The sequence below is a fragment of the Netta rufina genome (genome assembly GCF_964035555.1).
Source record: "Netta rufina genome assembly, chromosome: 3".
In the NCBI taxonomy this organism is placed as follows: Eukaryota; Metazoa; Chordata; class Aves; order Anseriformes; family Anatidae; genus Netta; species Netta rufina.
In genome coordinates this window covers 87,969,009-87,987,565 of record NC_140125.1, presented here as the reverse complement: position 1 = coordinate 87,987,565, position 18,557 = coordinate 87,969,009, and the positions used below count along the sequence as shown (strand labels likewise).

The following is an 18,557-nucleotide window of genomic DNA, read 5'->3' as shown; positions in this document are numbered from 1 at the left end:
AACTGCAAGTTTCTCTCTGCTGTGTACTGGTTGGAGAATGAAGACTCTTCTGAATGATTAGAAAGTACAGAATGGTCTGAACAAATTAACACAGCAATGTAAATCCTTTCTTAAAAAGATAAGATTTAAATCTAGAAGAAAATAGTAGAGACTTTTCTGCCCAAATGAGATTTCTTCTTAGCCTTGTAAGAACAATCCAAGTTCTAATTTGTAGCATATTTGATACCGGCGCTTTTGTAGGGATATATGTGTGTCTTCACTATGGCATTTAGATGCAGTGTCTTTTAACTGCTTGCATAAAGAAGCTATCTGTCCTGTTCCTAGAGAAGCTAAATGAATGAGGACTGTTGTTATTTCTTGTGATGGGCTTATCCAAGCATAAAACATATCAGTAACATGTCTCTAAATCTTTGATTTGGAAGGATTTTTTAATGGAAAAATAGGAAAGTTTTCAAGATTTCACTTGTATTTTTTTCTGAATTAACTTAACTTCTTAAAACTGTAGTTTAAAAAAAAGGAGATAACAAATTATTGTAGAGGAAGAAATGTTGATATGACCCACCTTTTCCTGCTTCAGATTATTAGAAAGATAACTAAGGAAATAGTTTACCTAACATAAATATCTTCTGTTTACAGAGCCAATGGAACAAGCCCTCGAATGACTGAGTATGACACTTTTTTCTATTTGAGTACTCTAATAGAAAAAATGTAATATTAATCAGTTCAAAGGAAATTTATTCTATCCTCTTATTTACTAATACCCCATCTATAAATGAGAAATCAATTTATAATATACCCTTATGTCTCATAAATTAATATCCTAATATATCTAATAATATCTATTTAAAGACGGTTATAATTAGTGTAAAATTTTTCACATACCATCAATTTTTCACTGCCTTATGATTATATGATAGTCTTAGCAAAGAATCATGTTTATATACATATTGGGATGGATACTTTTAAAAAAATCAGTAGCTGTTTATTTTCTGTACTTTAATTTGTACTTGATTGGCAAGAGACTATCACAGTTAGAAAGGCTGTTTTTATTTTAATGTATTTGCTTTATGCTTACATACCTATTTTTTTTATAGGGAACAAATGACCAATGAAATTTTAGAAATATTGTCTAGGTAGGTGAGACAACAATATTGAAGGAATCAATCATTTCCTGTAAAGAAATCACACATACAATTGGTTGGGGAAAAAAAGGCGGGGGGGGGGGGCTTTGTTTTTTAAGTGCTAAGCAAATAAGTAAATGATCTCTTTCAGATAAATTTCCTTTTTCAACACCTTTTTCATTACCAGTCATCATCTGATTTTACAGTAAATATTTTTTTGCTATTTTAATTGATTACATAAAAACCAGTAAGAACAGTTTCTCTACGTTGGTATTTTATGTAATTTTGATAGATAACATTCTTTGAGGTTTCTTCTCTTTTCACCATTCTTATGATGAAAAGTGGGGCTCCACATCTGTGGAAGAAGAATTTCTAAAAATTCAAGATTTAAATAATTTATGTTAAAATTTTAAAAAAGTCAAAATTTAAATAATTTATGTTAATATAACTGATTGTTTAATAAGGATATATTTCACTTTTCATTCACTGTTTCCATTCAAATAAAAAGTTTTGAAAACTGCTTTGTTTAAAAGCATATAAAAAACCAACTCAAGGCATGTAAACAAAATTTTCTTCTGAGATTGTTTGTGTGAAATAATGAAAGATTTTTTGTACAATGCAGAAATAAGGGAGAAGCAGGGTTAGATCTGAATACAATTCTACTGTAACAGTCTCATAGTTGTTTATGTTAGAATATATTTTCTGTTGAAAGAAATGGTTATAGTGTCCTCCATACCCGTGAGTGATTAGGTGTTTGGGTGTCACCTGAAGACAAGGACAACATTTTGACATTCATTGTCTGAAGTTTCACATCAGAAGTTAAACTGTTTGAAGTTTTTAAAAGTGAATCTTGTAAAATACAGCACTCTGCTGTGTAGTCTGAACATGGCTGGTGTTACATGATTGATGTCTAGTTACAATGTTGATAATTGCGAACACACCTGTTGCCTAAATTTGTTACTTGCAAAGGTATTTTAAAAATAGAAGTAAACAATGCTGCTTATAATTGTTAGTCTGTGAATCTAGATGGCCAGATTATACTACGTATATTGACAAAGTTCCAATGACAATGGCCAAGTCTTAATATGCAAAACCCACAAAACTTTGACTAAAATCAGAAGTTGTAATGGTTGAATTTAAAATGCAGTACTTCTTTCTACATGCGTGTTTGACAATTTTTTTTTCACTATTCATATACTTGAAACTTTCAACTTGAGACCTTATTGGTTGGTTTGTTGTTGTTGTTTTTTTTTTTTTTTTTTATTAAGTCTGAAAATACTGTTTATGATGCAGAGCATTGCCAAATTGAGTGGTGAAGAGTGACTGTCAAGGATGATACTCCTCAGAGTAGCACTGTAATGGAAAAGCTAAGCCGTTCAATTGGATTAGCATTCTTAAAGATTACTACTTTAACCAGAGGTCTTATGGCCTCGTTTTGCTGCTCTAAATTATGTAGCGAATTCTTAGAGTGGTAGGTGGTGTTGCTAAATAAGGAAAATCCTCTGGATTTGTCAAAAGTTCAGCAAGGTTAGATACCAGATAGCGGAAATTACATTTAGTAGCAATCCTTTAATGTCCTACTGGCATTCTATTGATAACAATGTTAAAATTAATATTTTGAATTGAATTCTCCATTTCATTATATATATATATATATATTTTATACTTACCATGAATAATGCTGAGGGTGATGAAGAGTTACTTTCCCTTAGTACTGATCAAAAGGCAGAGGTAATTTTTCAGTCAGACTTCTCATGTACTATAACTGGAAGCTGTGTGTTTACTCAAATTAGTAACATGAGGAAGAATAATTAAACTGAGGCTGCAATAAACAGTAAGATCCTGTAGTTTTAATTACACTGGAAGAGATGGTGCCGTTGCTATTAAGAACATTTGGCTAAACAGATTGTTTTTATTCTATCAAATTTAACAAATGCAATTTATTTTTATCGCTGCTTTCAGAAATGCTGCATCTATACAGAGAAAACTTTCATAGAAAATATATTTATATCTTCTTAACTAAAAAAGGAAAATATATAATCTAACAACTTATTCATACTGTTAAAGAAATTGGAGATTTTAGTAATAGTTTCTCATGTGCTGTTGACTTCATTGCACACTACTTACATGATAAAAGCCTTTTGCCTTTGAAAAGAACTGTTTCTGGTTAGGTCTTTTAGTACTGGTCAGTGTGATTTTTGTTCTTCACTTCTAAGAGTGATTTTTGTTCCTTGTTATCTACCATAATAATGACTTTTTTCCCCTCTCCAGACTAGCTATTGCTGTTCTCAGATAGCCGCTATAAAATTAATGTAGAGTTAGATTGCTTTCTTCTCTCAAATTAGACTTCTGTCAGAAGCATGGAATGTTTTCTCTAGTGTTGAAAAAAAGATTTTGTTCATCTTTTAAATAGCAGAAGAAACCTTTTCTCCCTTCAGAAATATTTTCCCTTCTTGTCTGTTTTTCTAATGGAATTGAAAATGTGTATGGCCACTCTGTGTTCTGCATATTGACTAGTACCAAGAAAAAACTGGAGTGGGGTACACACAGAGACATTGAGTATGTGTCTTCACACATAAGCACTCAATATTCCATGGTGATTCCTTTTTACCTTTAAGCAGCCCATCAGATTATTCATTTAGAAAGATTTTGGACCTAAAAGATGCTTTCCTATTTTTTTTCTTAATCTTGGGAGCATCTTGAAGTAATTTGTTATTTTGCTTTTGAATTCAGTCCTGCTATTCATTTTCGTTGTGATAAGTGTGCTGCAGTGTTGATTGTAATACCTGTTCCTCCTGTTGTAAAAATCCCTATTCCTTACCTGTCCCTTAAGAAATATGTATATATTTTAATATATATTATTTTTTTATTTTAGAGGTCCTCAAGTTCAAGCTACAAAAGCTGCTGCTGGTAATAAGAAGTATGATCTGAGTAAATGGAAATATGCAGAGCTTCGTGACACCATCAATACATCTTGTGGTAAGTTTTATTTTCTTATTTCTGAGAGAAAGAAGTCAAGCCCACGTATACAAGACTGCAACAATATGTTTCAGCTAAATAGTTGGTCCAATACATGGTGCTAACGTGTGTTCATCCTTAATGCAGTTCAGATCCTCTTATGTGTCTAATGAAGAAACCTGGGAATCAGTCTCTTAGTATCGTGAAATTCAGCAAAATTAAAGTGTGTTTAATAAAGTGGACAAATAATTTGGATCTCAAAGTGGAAGAACCATGTATATCTAAGTCAAATTAGCTTAATTAACTCCATCAGGCTCGGTGCCACGTTTGGAGAGATGTATCCCTGGAGAGCCTGTCCCAGTGCCCAACTGCACTCTCAGTGAAGAACCTTTTCCTAATACCCAACCTATCCATTCTTCCCTGATGCAGCTACATGCTGTTCCGTCGGGTCCTATCACTGGTCACCAGAGAGAAGAGATCAGCACCTGCTCCTCCACTTCCCTCCTGAAGAAGCTGTAGACATTGGGAAAGACTTTGCATTGTTTCATTGGGAAAGATTTTTGTCTGCACCTTAAAAACAAGCACACGGTCCCCAAAAGCATTTTTGCTTTCTGTTCAATTGTTCTGTTGAATTACAACAGAGGTTTGTGCAACTGCTGAACAACAAATCAAAATACCAAATCAACAGAACATATATAAGCTTTTAGTTGTCTTTGAAAGTACTTCATTATTTTTAACTCCTTCTTCAAAGAACTTCAAAAAACTGCTCGGTTACAAAATTTCAATTTCCTGCTAATTTAATGTATTAATGTAACAACTTGATGTACCTATCAATACAGAAAAACATAAATATAAATGACATACCATAAATCATCCTTCTGATTTTCTCACTCCTCCCTTCTTTTCTTATTTTTGAGACAGATATCGAACTGCTGGCGGCTTGCAGGGAAGAGTTTCATAGAAGGCTAAAGGTGTATCATGCTTGGAAATCCAAGAACAAGAAACGCAATGCAGAAACAGAACAACGTGCTCCCAAATCAGTCACAGACTATGGTGAGGAGAGAGAAATTCATATTTATATTAATTTTGATGAAAGTATTCCAGAGAAAACATTTCTAGAACAAATTTTGTTGTTATGTTGAAGGAAATTGTTTTTTCAAGAGAATTTTCATATTAATAAGGTAAATATTTTGAAAAGATTGGAACTGGCGAATATTTTGCAGAAAGTAGAATATGTTCATAATAGATATATTGAATAGCTCTTCCTAAAACTTTTTTTTTTCATACCAACTCATATACCAACAACATTTCCATACTCATACCAATTCATATACCATACCAAAATTTGTTAGAAATTAAAATTGGTTCTTGATTTGGTAGTGCATTTACAGACATCTTTATTAAATGTTTATTGCTATGCTGCTTAAGACTAAGAAAGATTGTTTTCCATTTATAAAGCCTTGGTTTGCATTTTGAGACTTCTGAGACTTTATTTTTAAGATAGTTCATACTAGTTCTGACCTTTGTAGTTAAAATATTGCAAGAGTACTGTTAGGTGTAATTCTCTGCACTGAACTATCAGTAAGACTGGAATAGAGATTCAAAACAGTTCTCACAAATAGTCTGGAGAACTGTGTATGCATTTTTTGGTGCTAGGAAAAACGTTTGGAGTCCAGGCAAAACAAAAAACCTTGGGTGGTTTCTCTTGCTTTCACCCTTTCTTAAGATATAGATATGTAGATGCCGATGCTTTTAAAGAGAGTTAATCATTTCCTCATTCAAGTTGCCTTATATATTTCAGGTTACTTTTTTCCTTTTATGAATTCTATGAGTGTTGATACTGCAATTTTTGATTATGGGATTACAAATTTTGCAGAGTGTCTGCTTTCATATTAGATAGTTATTCAGCTGATTTCACAGATGGGTGCTTATTGCCAGAGCAATGCACTGATGAAAATCAGTGACTGACATTTAAATTCAATGAGAAGGTGTAGGAGTTACTGTGTTACCACTGCCAAACCTGAAAATGAGGTGCCCAGTTTCTGGAGGTATATAGATTTGGTAGTGGTGGTTTTGTTTGGTCCAGTGATCATCTGATAAAACAAGAGTCTACCAGATTAACAGAATCACAGCAAACTGATATAATGATTCAGACTTCCTGTCCTCTGGTCCTGGCTGCAATGGGAAGAGGCAGAGGAAAGGGCAGATGGGGACAGGATGTTTCCACCAACATCCCATTAGCCTGGGCTTAGGGCACAGTCCGGGGACATGGGAAAAGTAGATCCCAGGTGCTCTACTTTTTCTCAGTGTCAGTTGTTATACAAAGGTGTCTACCTTCTATTGATTCATTTACAGAGTTAGGCATTGCTTGAGCATTACCTGAGAATTTGAGTTTTTCAGGCATCTTTCATTCAGATATATGGGCAGGGGAGATCTGGACTCCTAGAAAAAACCTCATCAAAGACTGGGGTCTTGTGGCCATGCCTTGTGATGTTGCTTTCAGTGCTTAAGAAAGCTTATGAATAAAACAACGTGAAAAGGCATTTCAAGCATTTCTGCAAAGTAGTAAGTTGTTTTGAATTAGAGCTCACAAATTTTGTTTGGAGCTAAATAGCTAAAATAAATATTCATGTATTTTATTGCTGATGGGAAATATTAAAGAGCAGAAAATCTTTGGATTTCTGCAAGTAAAGCTTAGAATATTCATGTTCTCATCACATTTAGCTAAAATGAGAAATTTGCAGCATTCTCTCCAGTATTTTTCAGTGCTTTTTTTCTTTTAACTTGAAATATGGCTTCATATTTCTGAAGACAAGTCAGAATATAGCAGTTCATAAGAAAGTCACTGAAACTTTAGGTATTCTTGATAACGTCAGAACTAATTCTTTTTATTGCAAATAATTATACTATATGACCATTTCACATCTATGTACTGTAATTATCCAAGAAGGTGGTGGGAAGGAACTCTGATTTCTTAGATGTGTAAGCTAAAATTCTTCTAGGTGTCAGTGGATGTGTGCTTCAAATGATGATGTTTTCTCTTTCCATCTTTTCACTTATGTCATATGATTTTAGAGTTATCCTTTGATTAAAGTCATACATGCAGTACAGGATTTAAACAGGTTTGTGTGCTATTATTAGAATAGGCAGTTTTGATATTAGTAGAGGTCTGGGAATTAAAGATGTTTTTGATAACAAATAAGAAAAATTAAAAGTACTACAATAATTATGAAGACACTTTTTGCAGTCTGTACTTGGCATGTGTACAACTGAGGTTTTGAAACAGGTATTGTAAAATAATCAGTTTCAAAATCAAATCCAGAAAAAACTAGAAGCAATTGGGAATCTGTAAAAGCTGAGGAAAGGAGACATTATATTTATGTCAATGAGCAGGAAATGAATAGAAATAATTAGCTCAACACCTATGTTCTCTATTTGTCTATCTTCAACATTGGTGAAAAACAAGGTAAAGAAATTGTAACTTTAAAAAAGATCAGCACTTTTATGCTTTGTTCAATATGTAATATTTGTTTACAGATTTTGCACCATTTTTGAACAACTCACGTAAGTGGGGAGATGGTTATTTAAGCTAACTTTGAAGATTAGGAACACTCAGGAGCTCTGTACTAATTTTATTTAATCCACTGTTTTGCTACATATGTACATGGAATTTAATGTTCAAATAAAATGCTATTTTACTAGCATTTTGCAGTTTTCGTCAACCAAAGGTTATTATATGTCACTCTTCTAATTTATTAATGTACATTACTGTTTATTTTCCTGAACTCCTTCCCATTTGAGCCATCATGGGAAGGGTGAATAAAATAATCTTCTGATGTAGGTTATTTGAAGGGATAATCTCCATCCCCCTCCAAAATTGTATTTCTTCTAACTACCATACTTTAATGTCATTACATGTTTTTTTCTTTTGTTGTTGTTGTTATTGTAGCAAAACTGTGGAATTAACTTAAATTAACAGCTCTTTTCCTAGCACACAAACTAACATTCAGGTGGTGGTTTCTTTTAAGTAAATAGCAACTTTCAGTAGTGCTGAAAGTTAGAGGCTGTATTGGCTACTTAGCATTCCCATCATATAGATTTACTCTTGAATTTAGGTATGCATAGGATTAGAAATGTCTTAGCAGCTGCCATTACAGTACAAAAAGTGTTTGACAATACTAAAGCACTGATTGGCTCTGATAGATGCTCAGACAATTCACAGATCATAGAAGTAATGTGCTGTGGACTGTAGGCTATATTTTAGTATGAAACACATGCTTTATCAGATCTGGTGTATAAATGTAGTGTTCATAGTGTTCTATTTTGTTTTTCTTGGTTTTGCAAATGTGGACATGGGACAAAAAATTGGAGACATGATCTATAAAATACTTTTTTTTTTTTTTTTTTTTTAAGATCCCACTCTTCACATTTAAAATACTATCTTTGCTTGAATATAAGTAGAACTAGTTTCAGGGTACATATGTAGTCCATTAGTATTGTTCATAACTGTAAAAATAAATTATAAGAAGTGATTGTCATTTTTCATCTATTAAATCTTAGCTCAACAATTAGTTTTACTGCTTTATAAGCAATGGACAAAAAAGGAAGCACCGAGCTGGTAACACTGATATTATTTTGTATAAACTTTATAGGTTGACATTCAGAATTTCTTAAACAGGGTACTCATTATAAAACACTAAAACAAGATCAATAGCTTTTTTTGCAGGAGACATTTAAAGAAGGGATCTTGTTTGTAAGAGCATTAACTATTTAAAACTGATTGTAATACTGTATATGTAACAGTAAGAAAGTTGATCAGTTGATGAGTTGATGAGAGTATTTGTTTTGATTCAAAAGAAGGTACTTCTCCAAAGCCTGAAATAAATGTGTGGGACTCCAAGGGAGTCAAAAAACGCACGAGAAGCGATCATCCGAAAATGAAACTTTAAAAGATTTCATATAACTGTATCCTGGAGAAGTTTGGTCAATTGACTTTAATGGTCTGATATAAATACTTTGAAAAAGAAAGTGGCCAGAAAGTAGTCCTAATGCTGGAGTTTAGTACGCAGCAATTTAGGCAGACAGTGATTTTTGAAGGCTGCTTTGTGGTAAGCAGTTATTTGTCAACATTTTTATTAACAAGTTAGTGATTTCTAACAGTATTGCATATCCTTGTTTGTCAAAAGAAAAATCTCTGTGTGGTGCTTTGTATTACTATAACTGAAAATGCTGCTTTGCACAGTAACCTGGTTTTACAAAGAGACTAAACTGGAGCAGTTACTGATTAATACTTCTGGTTGGTAAGAAATTTTATATAGAAAGTTATACTTAAAATACTAATTTAAAGGAAATTGTGATATTTTATTTGCTTTTGTCTAAACTTACTTTAGGTATGCCATTTACAAATTATATATAGATACAATAGTTAACACAAATCTTTTCTCACCAGTGTTGTAGCACACACATTGTATGAGATTGCAATACGTTCAGGCTTGATGAGCCTTGTATTTAGAGTCTCCCAGTTGCGTTTTTTGTTGTTGTTTTTAGTTTGGTGATCAATCAAGCAAATCATAATACGCATTTTTTTTGTTTGTTTGTTTTTGTTGTATTATAGCTCAACAGAACCTGACAACCCTACAAGCCAGGCAGAAGGAGATTGAAATAAACAGACAACAGCGTTACTTCCGCATTCCTTTCATTCGTCCCATGGACCAATACAAAGACCCCCAGAACAAGAAGAAGGGTTGGTGGTATGCACATTTTGATGGGCCATGGATTGCTCGACAAATGGAACTTCATCCTGACAAGGCACCCATTCTCCTTGTAGCTGGTTGGTATTGAAAGCAGAATTTGGATGTTGGAAGAGTTCAGAGCTTATGACTTCCTTTTAGAAAGGAAGCTGATGATACAAATTTCGCAAGTTGTATCCTCTTTCATCAGCAGTTCAAGTCTAGGCAGAATTTGAGGATTTGGAACTGCTGTTGGTGGTGGCCAGATGTCATGGACCATCATTTGGAGGTGTAACTAGTCACATGGTTTACTTTTGCATGTACTTTAATCTAGGAAGTCATTGACAGAGAATCCTATTTGGGAATCTACATGTAAATGGTTTTATTATTAACTTTTTTCAGATTATTCACAGAACTGGAGACAGCATCAAAACATGGTCAGATCTTAACTGAGAAACTTAAACTCACCATTGGACTGGTTTTTAGTTAGATTTGACTGCCCTCATAGTGAAGCATTTCTTCTGAATATCTAATTTAAATCTGCCCTTCTAGTTTACAGACATTCCCCCTTGTCCTATCACTACACTCCCTGACAAAGAGTCCCTCCCCATCTTTCCTGTAGGCTCTCTTAAGTATTGGAGGGCCTCCCTAGAGCCTTCTCTTAACGTCTTCTTAGAGCCTTCTCTTAACGTCTAAGAAGACGTTAAGAGAAGCCTTCTCTTCTTCAGACTGAACAACCCCAACTTTCTCAACCTGTCTTCATAGGAGGTGGTCCATCCCTCTGATCATCCTTGTAGCCCTTCTCAGGGCTCGCTCCAATACACCCATGTCCTTCTTATGGCCCCAGGGCTGATTGCAGCATTCCAGGTGGGGTCTCCTGAGAGCAGATTAGAGGGGGAGAATCACCTCCTTGCCTGCTGGTCTCACTGCTGATGTAGCTTAGGATATGGTTGGCTTTCTAGTATCCCCCTTTTCTAGTGGATAATGAAAAGGGGAAGAAGTACTGGAGAAATGCTCTGTTCAGTGTTATGAGTTTGTCTTTAATTTGACAAGAAGGCTAGAATACATGTTTCACAGAGTGATGCTTTACTAGCAGCTAAAGTTCCTTAGTTTTCTGCTAATTATTTTTAATAGAATTAATTGTACCAGTTCCTGTCGGTTCAATGTCTAAGCCCCTAGCTAAAAGTAACATAGCTGTTGTGAATAACACATTCAATAGATCACCTATTAAAAATAAGATTGAAATAAGTGGACTGCACCCTTTGTTTCATTGGATTCCATGTGGGCAATACTGTTCATCAGTTTGTTTAGCATGGGAGGCTGACAGATTAGGAGTACTGGTTATTTGATCAAAAGTCTCAAGTTCTTAGTCACGTTGCTACGTCTAAAAAAATATAACAGTGTTTGTCTGTAAAACTGTATATATGTCTAAAACAGATTTGGTGGGTTTCAGGAGAATAGATAGAGATACTGATCTTTCTGGCATCTTCCCTTTTGTTCCTTCTTGCTCGCTTTTAAACACTTTTTAAATTTTGTCTGTTTCAGCATCTGGATTTAGTTTATTCTGACACTGCTTTTCTACAATGTGTGTAGAAATCCTTCCAAACACTTCTTCCCTGATTAAGCTCTGAAGTCTATCAACAAGCCAGAGCTTGAGAGAAGAAATCTAATTAACAAAGACCTAATCTTTGTTAATGGGACCTTTGCATGATGTGAAAACATTACAAAGTTTTTTCTTTGTCCCTCTATGATTTCAGGTAAGGATGATATGGATATGTGCGAGCTTAATCTTGAAGAGACTGGCTTAACCCGAAAGCGAGGTGCTGAAATTTTGTCAAGACAGTTTGAAGAAATTTGGGAGCGCTGTGGAGGTATCCAGTATCTTCAAAAAGCAATTGCAAGCAGACAAGCTCGTCCTACGTATGCTACAGCTATGCTGCAGAACCTATTGGAATAAGTGGTCATTTTGCACAGTAGTATTTGAGATGAGAACCCTTGTCCGTGATACAAAGGGAAGAGTTCCTCTATGCAGCAGAGGACGTAAACATTCTATAATCATATTAGAGATGTTTAATATAAAGTGAACAGATTTTATTAATCATGTGGTTTGTTAATTTGTAATGTATGATGTGATGTTTAATTTGGGTAGAGAGCCTTAATAGGTATGAGGACCCTGAAGAATTTTCAGTCAGTGTAGTTTGTTGCATTTTGTTTATACATTGCATTTTCTTTAACAGTTTCTGTTACTACTCTTAACACTTCTAAGTAATCTATCTGTACTTGAGTACATAGCACAAAGAACTGCATTGCAACCACCTTTTGATAAAATCTCTTCTTCAAAACACTAAATAGTTGGTTTTAGGTGGTGGCTTACTAAAGAGGATATGCTGTATCTCTTAACTGGAATTGTGAGGCCTTAGCTTTGACTTCTGTTCTGGAGAAGTTGGAGTATTCTTTTTTTATAATCTGAGACATTTTATGTCCTGATTTTGAAAACTGGTTAGTGTCTGTACTTACTGACTTCTTCTGAAACTGATGGGAAATCCTCCTACACTTGAGACTCATAAATTCCTACTTAATGCACTCTGTCTTGGTTTAAAAGAAATGTTTTTCTATATGTTCTGAGAAGAGCATTATATATGTCAATATTCTGTAATATTGTACACAAAGAATGTACTGCTCATTAGGGCTTATACCACTTCTCTCAGTTTCTTTTCCTTTTCTTTCTTTCTTACCCTTTTTTTTTTCTTCTTCTTCTTCTTTTTTTTTCTTTTTTTCAAGTACAGATCTCCTTTAGACTTTTATTTTTCTGACCAAATTTGTATTAGGAAATTTGTCCGTTCTTGGACAATTCACTTAGCCATGTAGTGTAATTTAAATATTGTATGCAAAATTGTCCAAGATTTATATCTGGAGGCATATAAGATTTAAGGATAGCATAAGGGAAATATGTTCAGCTTATGGGTGGTGATATAATTTAATTAAACATTGAGACCTGATCCTCAGATGTCCTGTATATTATAACTGTAATGAGATGCACGAGGTCTGTACCTTTTGTTAGACTGTATAAAAATTTGGTCCAGTAACATAATGCATCATTTATATGCCATGTGCTGCTGAATTAGCTACAATTTTTAGTATTCTGGAATATTGTAGTGATTCAGGCACTGATCTTTATCTTAATTTTCTTTGTCAAGTGTCCTAGCTTATAACAGTTCCTTAATCAACCAATTAGAGATTTTGTGGATAGAAATTATTAATTTCCTACAGTTTTAAGGTGCGTCTTGTTCACTTATGTGAGTGTTTCAGCGTGCTGGCCGTTATTTCAACAAATTAAGCTTGATTATGTATTTTATCTCTCTGATAAGAATTGGAAATACAAGTAACTTGATGTCTAATTACTTATTCAACCTGGTTTAAAAATGAGGGCTTGAGATATAAATTGGCAAAGATTGCTCACACTGCAAAATTATTTCCTTTCATTTTACTATGTTTGAAACTTTTTGGAAAAAGTTAAAAAATGTAGTTTTTAAATACATAAATATGCTTAATAACTTCCAAGTTATTAACAGTTTGTACATAGAGAAAACTCATGATGCATACATCCTTTCTGATCATAGATTGTGCTTACATGCCTTTGTCTAAGTTCACTCCTTACTGGAATACACGTGAAGATGTTTGAGTAGTACATTAACTTGATATGAATTAGCTACATCAGGGAATCTCAGCTTCCACTGCATACCCACTCTGCTTTTTGGTGTTGTGATTCCAAACTGGAAAACATGTTTTCATTTTACCCAAAAAAAACCCTCTTCACTGAAGCAGTAATTTTTGCCTGGAAGATGAAAGAAGTGCATCATACTGCTGGCTAGCAAGCTGTGTGCAGACCTATTCAATGTGTAAAGGTGATGTTATGAAATTTAGGTTACTGGTTTAACGTGTTAGTGGATTGGAATAAAGGTTTCAGAAATCCTTGTCTCCAGAAACTTAGTACTGCAAAAAGCTTTGGCCATTTATGTGATACAAGGAAAAGAAAATCACTGAACTGATAGTGGTGAGAAGCCCTACTCTATATTTATTACTGTCTGGATTTAAATTCTTGACTTACCATGTTTGGTCTCAGTTTATATATGTAAAGCAGATTTTATGAGACTGAACACTAAGCAAAGAACCATCTAAGTGTATGTGTGTACGGGTGTATGTATATACATATATATATATACTTAAGTATGTATGTGTGTATATATATATGTATGTAAACATAACTGTTGGGAACTTAAAATAAATAAAATCATTAATGTAATTTTTCCAGTTTTTTCCTTTCATTAGGCCAGTGTTTCCTTGATGCAGGCAGTTCTGAGACAGTAAGTTATGTACAGACTGGTATCAGAAGGAAACTTTATTTTTCAGATTGGGTTCTCTGGGAAGTCTTGTTAGCTAAATGGGAAATATTAGCTGTGAGGGAAATTAAAATTTGAAATAGTGGAAGAGGAACTGGTGGCTGGATGTTTTCAACTGACATGTTCCCACTTCTCTGCATTGCTCCAGCAGTATGCCTGAGGCAACCAGAAGACACATTCCAAAAATCAGGGTATTCTAGTTTGCACAGTAGCATACCTTTTTTCTTCTATATCAAAACCATCTGATTGTAGTTTTGCTGATCTTTTTGTGCAACAAAAGTAATTTTTGGTTCACTTCAGAACTATTTTTTTTTTTTTACGTGAGGCAATATTCATCTGCTTTTACAGATTTTCTCCATTGTCTCATCTACTGTGTCAGTGATACTGTTGGTTGATTTGGAGTCAATCTCTGATCTCAGGGATTGTGGTATTATCTTAATGCCCTTCTGATCTACAATTACACAGGAAAAAAAAAATGTTTCTGAAGCAAAATGCTAAACTCTTTGTCTTAGTTCTGTGTGTTTTTTTTTTTTTTTTTTTGTAAACATTTCTTCCTGCCTCTCGGTGTAGCTCTTCATTGTAGCCTCTACCTCTTCATTGTAGTTGAGATCTCCATGAAACACTCCAGAATTAAAAGGAGAGAAAGAGAATCACCATGCTAGGCTACATTCCTGACTAGCTGACCAGTAATATAAATTTTCTAGAGAATGCTACTCAAGGTTCATAAGGTCTTTCACCCACTGATGAGACCGGTTTCCTTTTTGTAGTAGAAGCCTGTTTTTGTTTGTTTGTTTTTTTTTTCCCCGAAAATATTTTTAAAGTATTTAAATGACTGTCTAATACTGTACTGAAAATTTAAATAAATAAATACATTCCATGTTGAAATCTCAGTTGCATCTCTTGTACTGTTTTGTCTTTAAAAATTTAAAGAATAAGGTAAGGGTAAGTTAAGTTATGAGAAGGATTTGGTGCTAGAACTACCTGCTGCCTTTTTATCAGATGTATGTGGTGCTTAAAGCTGCTCTAGAAAAGGTTTCGTCTTTACTCTTTGAGTGTTTCTCTGAAATAACATTGTGATATTACGAATGGTGTTACCATTGTCTCAATTCTGAGGATTTTTTAAAACATATTTTCTTACTTGTATTGCTATTTATTTAAACCATGAGAGTTTTACTGTAACCAATGCATTTATTGTTTGCTGTGCTGTTTACTGTTTGCATCTCCTTCATTTTAGATCATAACAATCAGTGACTAATGAAACCACTTAAAATATTTTGAGCTTATGAGCTGCAACAAAAGCTTTGTTTGAGCAGGTTGTTATTTTGTTTTGTTTTGTTTTTTAAAGTTATCAAACTGTTTCAAGGGCCAAATCAGAGTAGTATTTTCAATTTAAGACAATTGAAGTAATTCAGACTTTATTAGGTATAATTTTGTCTCAATTTCCTTGTGGTTTTCATTTCCAGCTACTGTTAGAACTACAGTTAAACATCACCTTTAAGATAATGTGCTACATTGTAGTGTGAGATTAAATAATAATTCAATTCCCTGTGTAATTTTCAAGTAATAGTTTTATTATATTTTATTGAAATACAAAAGGCTTACATCCAGCAAATATATTTGGTAATTAATAATCGGGAGTAATAAATACAATCATGAATAATCATTTTTAAAGTACACAATTTAAAATTACTCATTTTTTAACCTAATGGTAATGGGTACGAATGCAAATACACTAAACACATACAAAAATACATTTGTAATGGAAAAAAAGAATGCTTTCAGCATTCTTAATGCATCTTAACTTACATGAGCAATTGTAAAAAGCTAATGCTGTTGACAGGGATGACATCCAGTGCCCTGCAAGCACTATTTTTAAAGTGAAGTTTTATTCTGAAGTGTTACTGTGTAAAACAGCATCTTAGTGTTTTGATTTAAAGTATTTTCTATTTAAATAGACTAAGTAAAAATATGGTTTCTGTTGTAGAAACTTAAACTTGTGTCCTTGGTACATTGCCTTCATTTGTACACAATCATCAGTTTTTTGTTTTTTGTTTTTTTTTTTTTTTTCTTTTTTCAAGGAGCCCTGTTTGTGCAGTTAATTGTTTATATTAACTGAATTTATAAATGTATATAATAATGTAAACTAAAGTTCAGTCTTTGCTGTGGTAATCATGTGGTACTAACAGTTAAAAAGAGTTATAACTACAATCAGCCACTATCCTGAATATGTGAAAGTTTCACATCTGAATGAGGAGCTGTCATCCAGTATAGTCATGAACTTTGTAGAAGCTCACTTTGAGCTGTAAATACAACTTCCGGTGTGTGCCAAGCAGCAAACAGTGCCTAAATGTTATACAACACAGGCATGGCACATATATATATGTTTATATATATGTATATATATATGTATTCAAGAAAAAGATGTTCAAGGTAAAGTAATGCTCATATTTGAATCAGAATTGTGAGTCCATAGGGCATAAATTGCTAAGCCTATAAGTAATTAATGGCCACCCATTGTCTGCCCATTGTTTCTTCTAGAAAAACTAATAGTAATCTTTCAAAATTATACACCAAATTTAAAGTACGTTTGTGCATGGCTTTGTAATCTACTTGCTACTAGGAAGGTAGTTGTGAATGTGAATCTCATGTTCTTAAAGGATTAAGAAAACTGCAAATATTTTTTCTCTTCAAAAATTTTGAAGGAGAAGACAGTTTGAGAAGTTTGAGGAGAAGACAGTTTAACTCTGTTGGAGATGTTCAGCAGCCACTTGGACGTGGTCCTGCTCTGGGTGACCTTGCTTGAGCAGGGGTTGGAGCAGATGGCCTCCAGAGGGCCCTGCCAGCTCAAATCGTGGTGATTCTGTCACCAGGAATTAAGCAGTGAAGCGTATATGTACATATGTATATACATCATGCTTTTATTAACAGAAAAACAGGAATCTGATTTTCAGGGAAGCCATTAAAAAATAATTCCAACTTGTATGTGATTTGCAGTGTGAGCATAGTAAGGAGAGAAAGGAGAAGTTCCCAAACACTTAAATGTAGCCTGTGGAAAGAGGTAAAACCCTCACTAATGACAGCTCATAAATTTCCATGTTTGCTGCTTACTCTGCTCTAGTGTAGGTAAGAAAAGTTAATAAAATGGTGTAGGTCTGCTTGAAAGCTTCATCTGCATTTTTACCAGAGTGGTTGTACAGTATTAGCTAATACAGTATTGCAAAAAATGCCACTTTTGAGCAAAATCCATTTCTAGCACAAGAATGTGAAATAAAAATATGATTAAGATATATATACACACTGTATGCTTAGTGCAGGCATCTTAACACTGGTGATCTCTTACCAGACAACTTTTGGGCATGGTCAGATAGTTGATAAACTTGATAGTGTTGTTTTTCTTTAATAATATGATATGTTAAATGTGTACTGATTTTTGAAGAGAAAGTGATATGTCTTTAGGAATCATCGATTTTTCTTCATACGCATTGTCAACCTGAACTGCTGTCTTGAATAATGCAGACTTTGTTATTCTGAATACCTGTAAGAGAAATTCTCGTAAGACATTTAAAAAGCATTTTTCATTTTGAAAATTTATTATTTATCTACTGCTAATAGTCAAGAGCTCACTAAAATCTTTTGAGATAGTCTCCAGTTCATTCTAAGGAGAATTGAAATAATCCTGCTCCTGAAGCTATTTTACATACTAAATCATGGAGTTTAGAGAAGAATTATTATTTCTGTCCCTGGTGTAACAATGTTGTGTATCTGTATGAAATAACAAACAAGTGCTATCTATACCTTCCTAATTTGAAGAGCATGTTTTTGACTGTAAAATAATAACTATGCAATTTGCTGCAAAAGAAGCCGTAACTAAAATATCTACAGGAGATTACCAGCACACCAGGGATAAATTAGACTTCGGGATGTTTGGTTCCTCAGCATTGTTTTGGTGTAAGAGCAGCAACAGTGCCAAGAAAAATTAAAATCTGTAAAGCCTAATGCCATAAATTTTGAACTAAGTGTAAAGCCCTTCCATCTCAGTAGTATTTTAGAATATCTTTCCGTTGTGATTGTGGTAATGAAACACTAAATCTGTGATATTGGTGGGGGAGCTCTAACAGGCTATCTTGCATTGCTTTTGTATTATTTTAATCCAAAATACTGTTTGCTTGATAATCCAAGTGACTGACATGAGGATGAAACAAATCGCAGTCTTTTGTTTTCCGTCAAATATAATTTCAGTCATCTTGGTGACTGAAAGTCACTTTTTCAGAAGATGATGCTAAATGGCAGTCACTAACTTTGATGAATGACATTTTAGGTATTTCTGAGGGATAATCTATAACAACTTT

The 18,557-nt window shown here is 33.8% G+C and overlaps 1 protein-coding gene across 1 annotated transcript in view; it reads left to right on the top strand.

The window, feature by feature from the left end:
• Positions 1–14,760, top strand: part of MYO6 (myosin VI) — a 105,613-nt gene extending 90,853 nt beyond the window's left edge. The window contains exons 29-32 of the mRNA XM_084283691.1: positions 3,997–4,100; positions 5,001–5,132; positions 9,694–9,909; positions 11,566–14,760. Of these exons, the coding sequence (XP_084139817.1) occupies positions 3,997–4,100; positions 5,001–5,132; positions 9,694–9,909; positions 11,566–11,765 (652 nt within the window). The 3' untranslated portion in view covers positions 11,766–14,760. The remainder of the gene's footprint in view (positions 1–3,996; positions 4,101–5,000; positions 5,133–9,693; positions 9,910–11,565) is intronic.
• Positions 14,761–18,557: the final 3,797 nt, after the last annotated feature.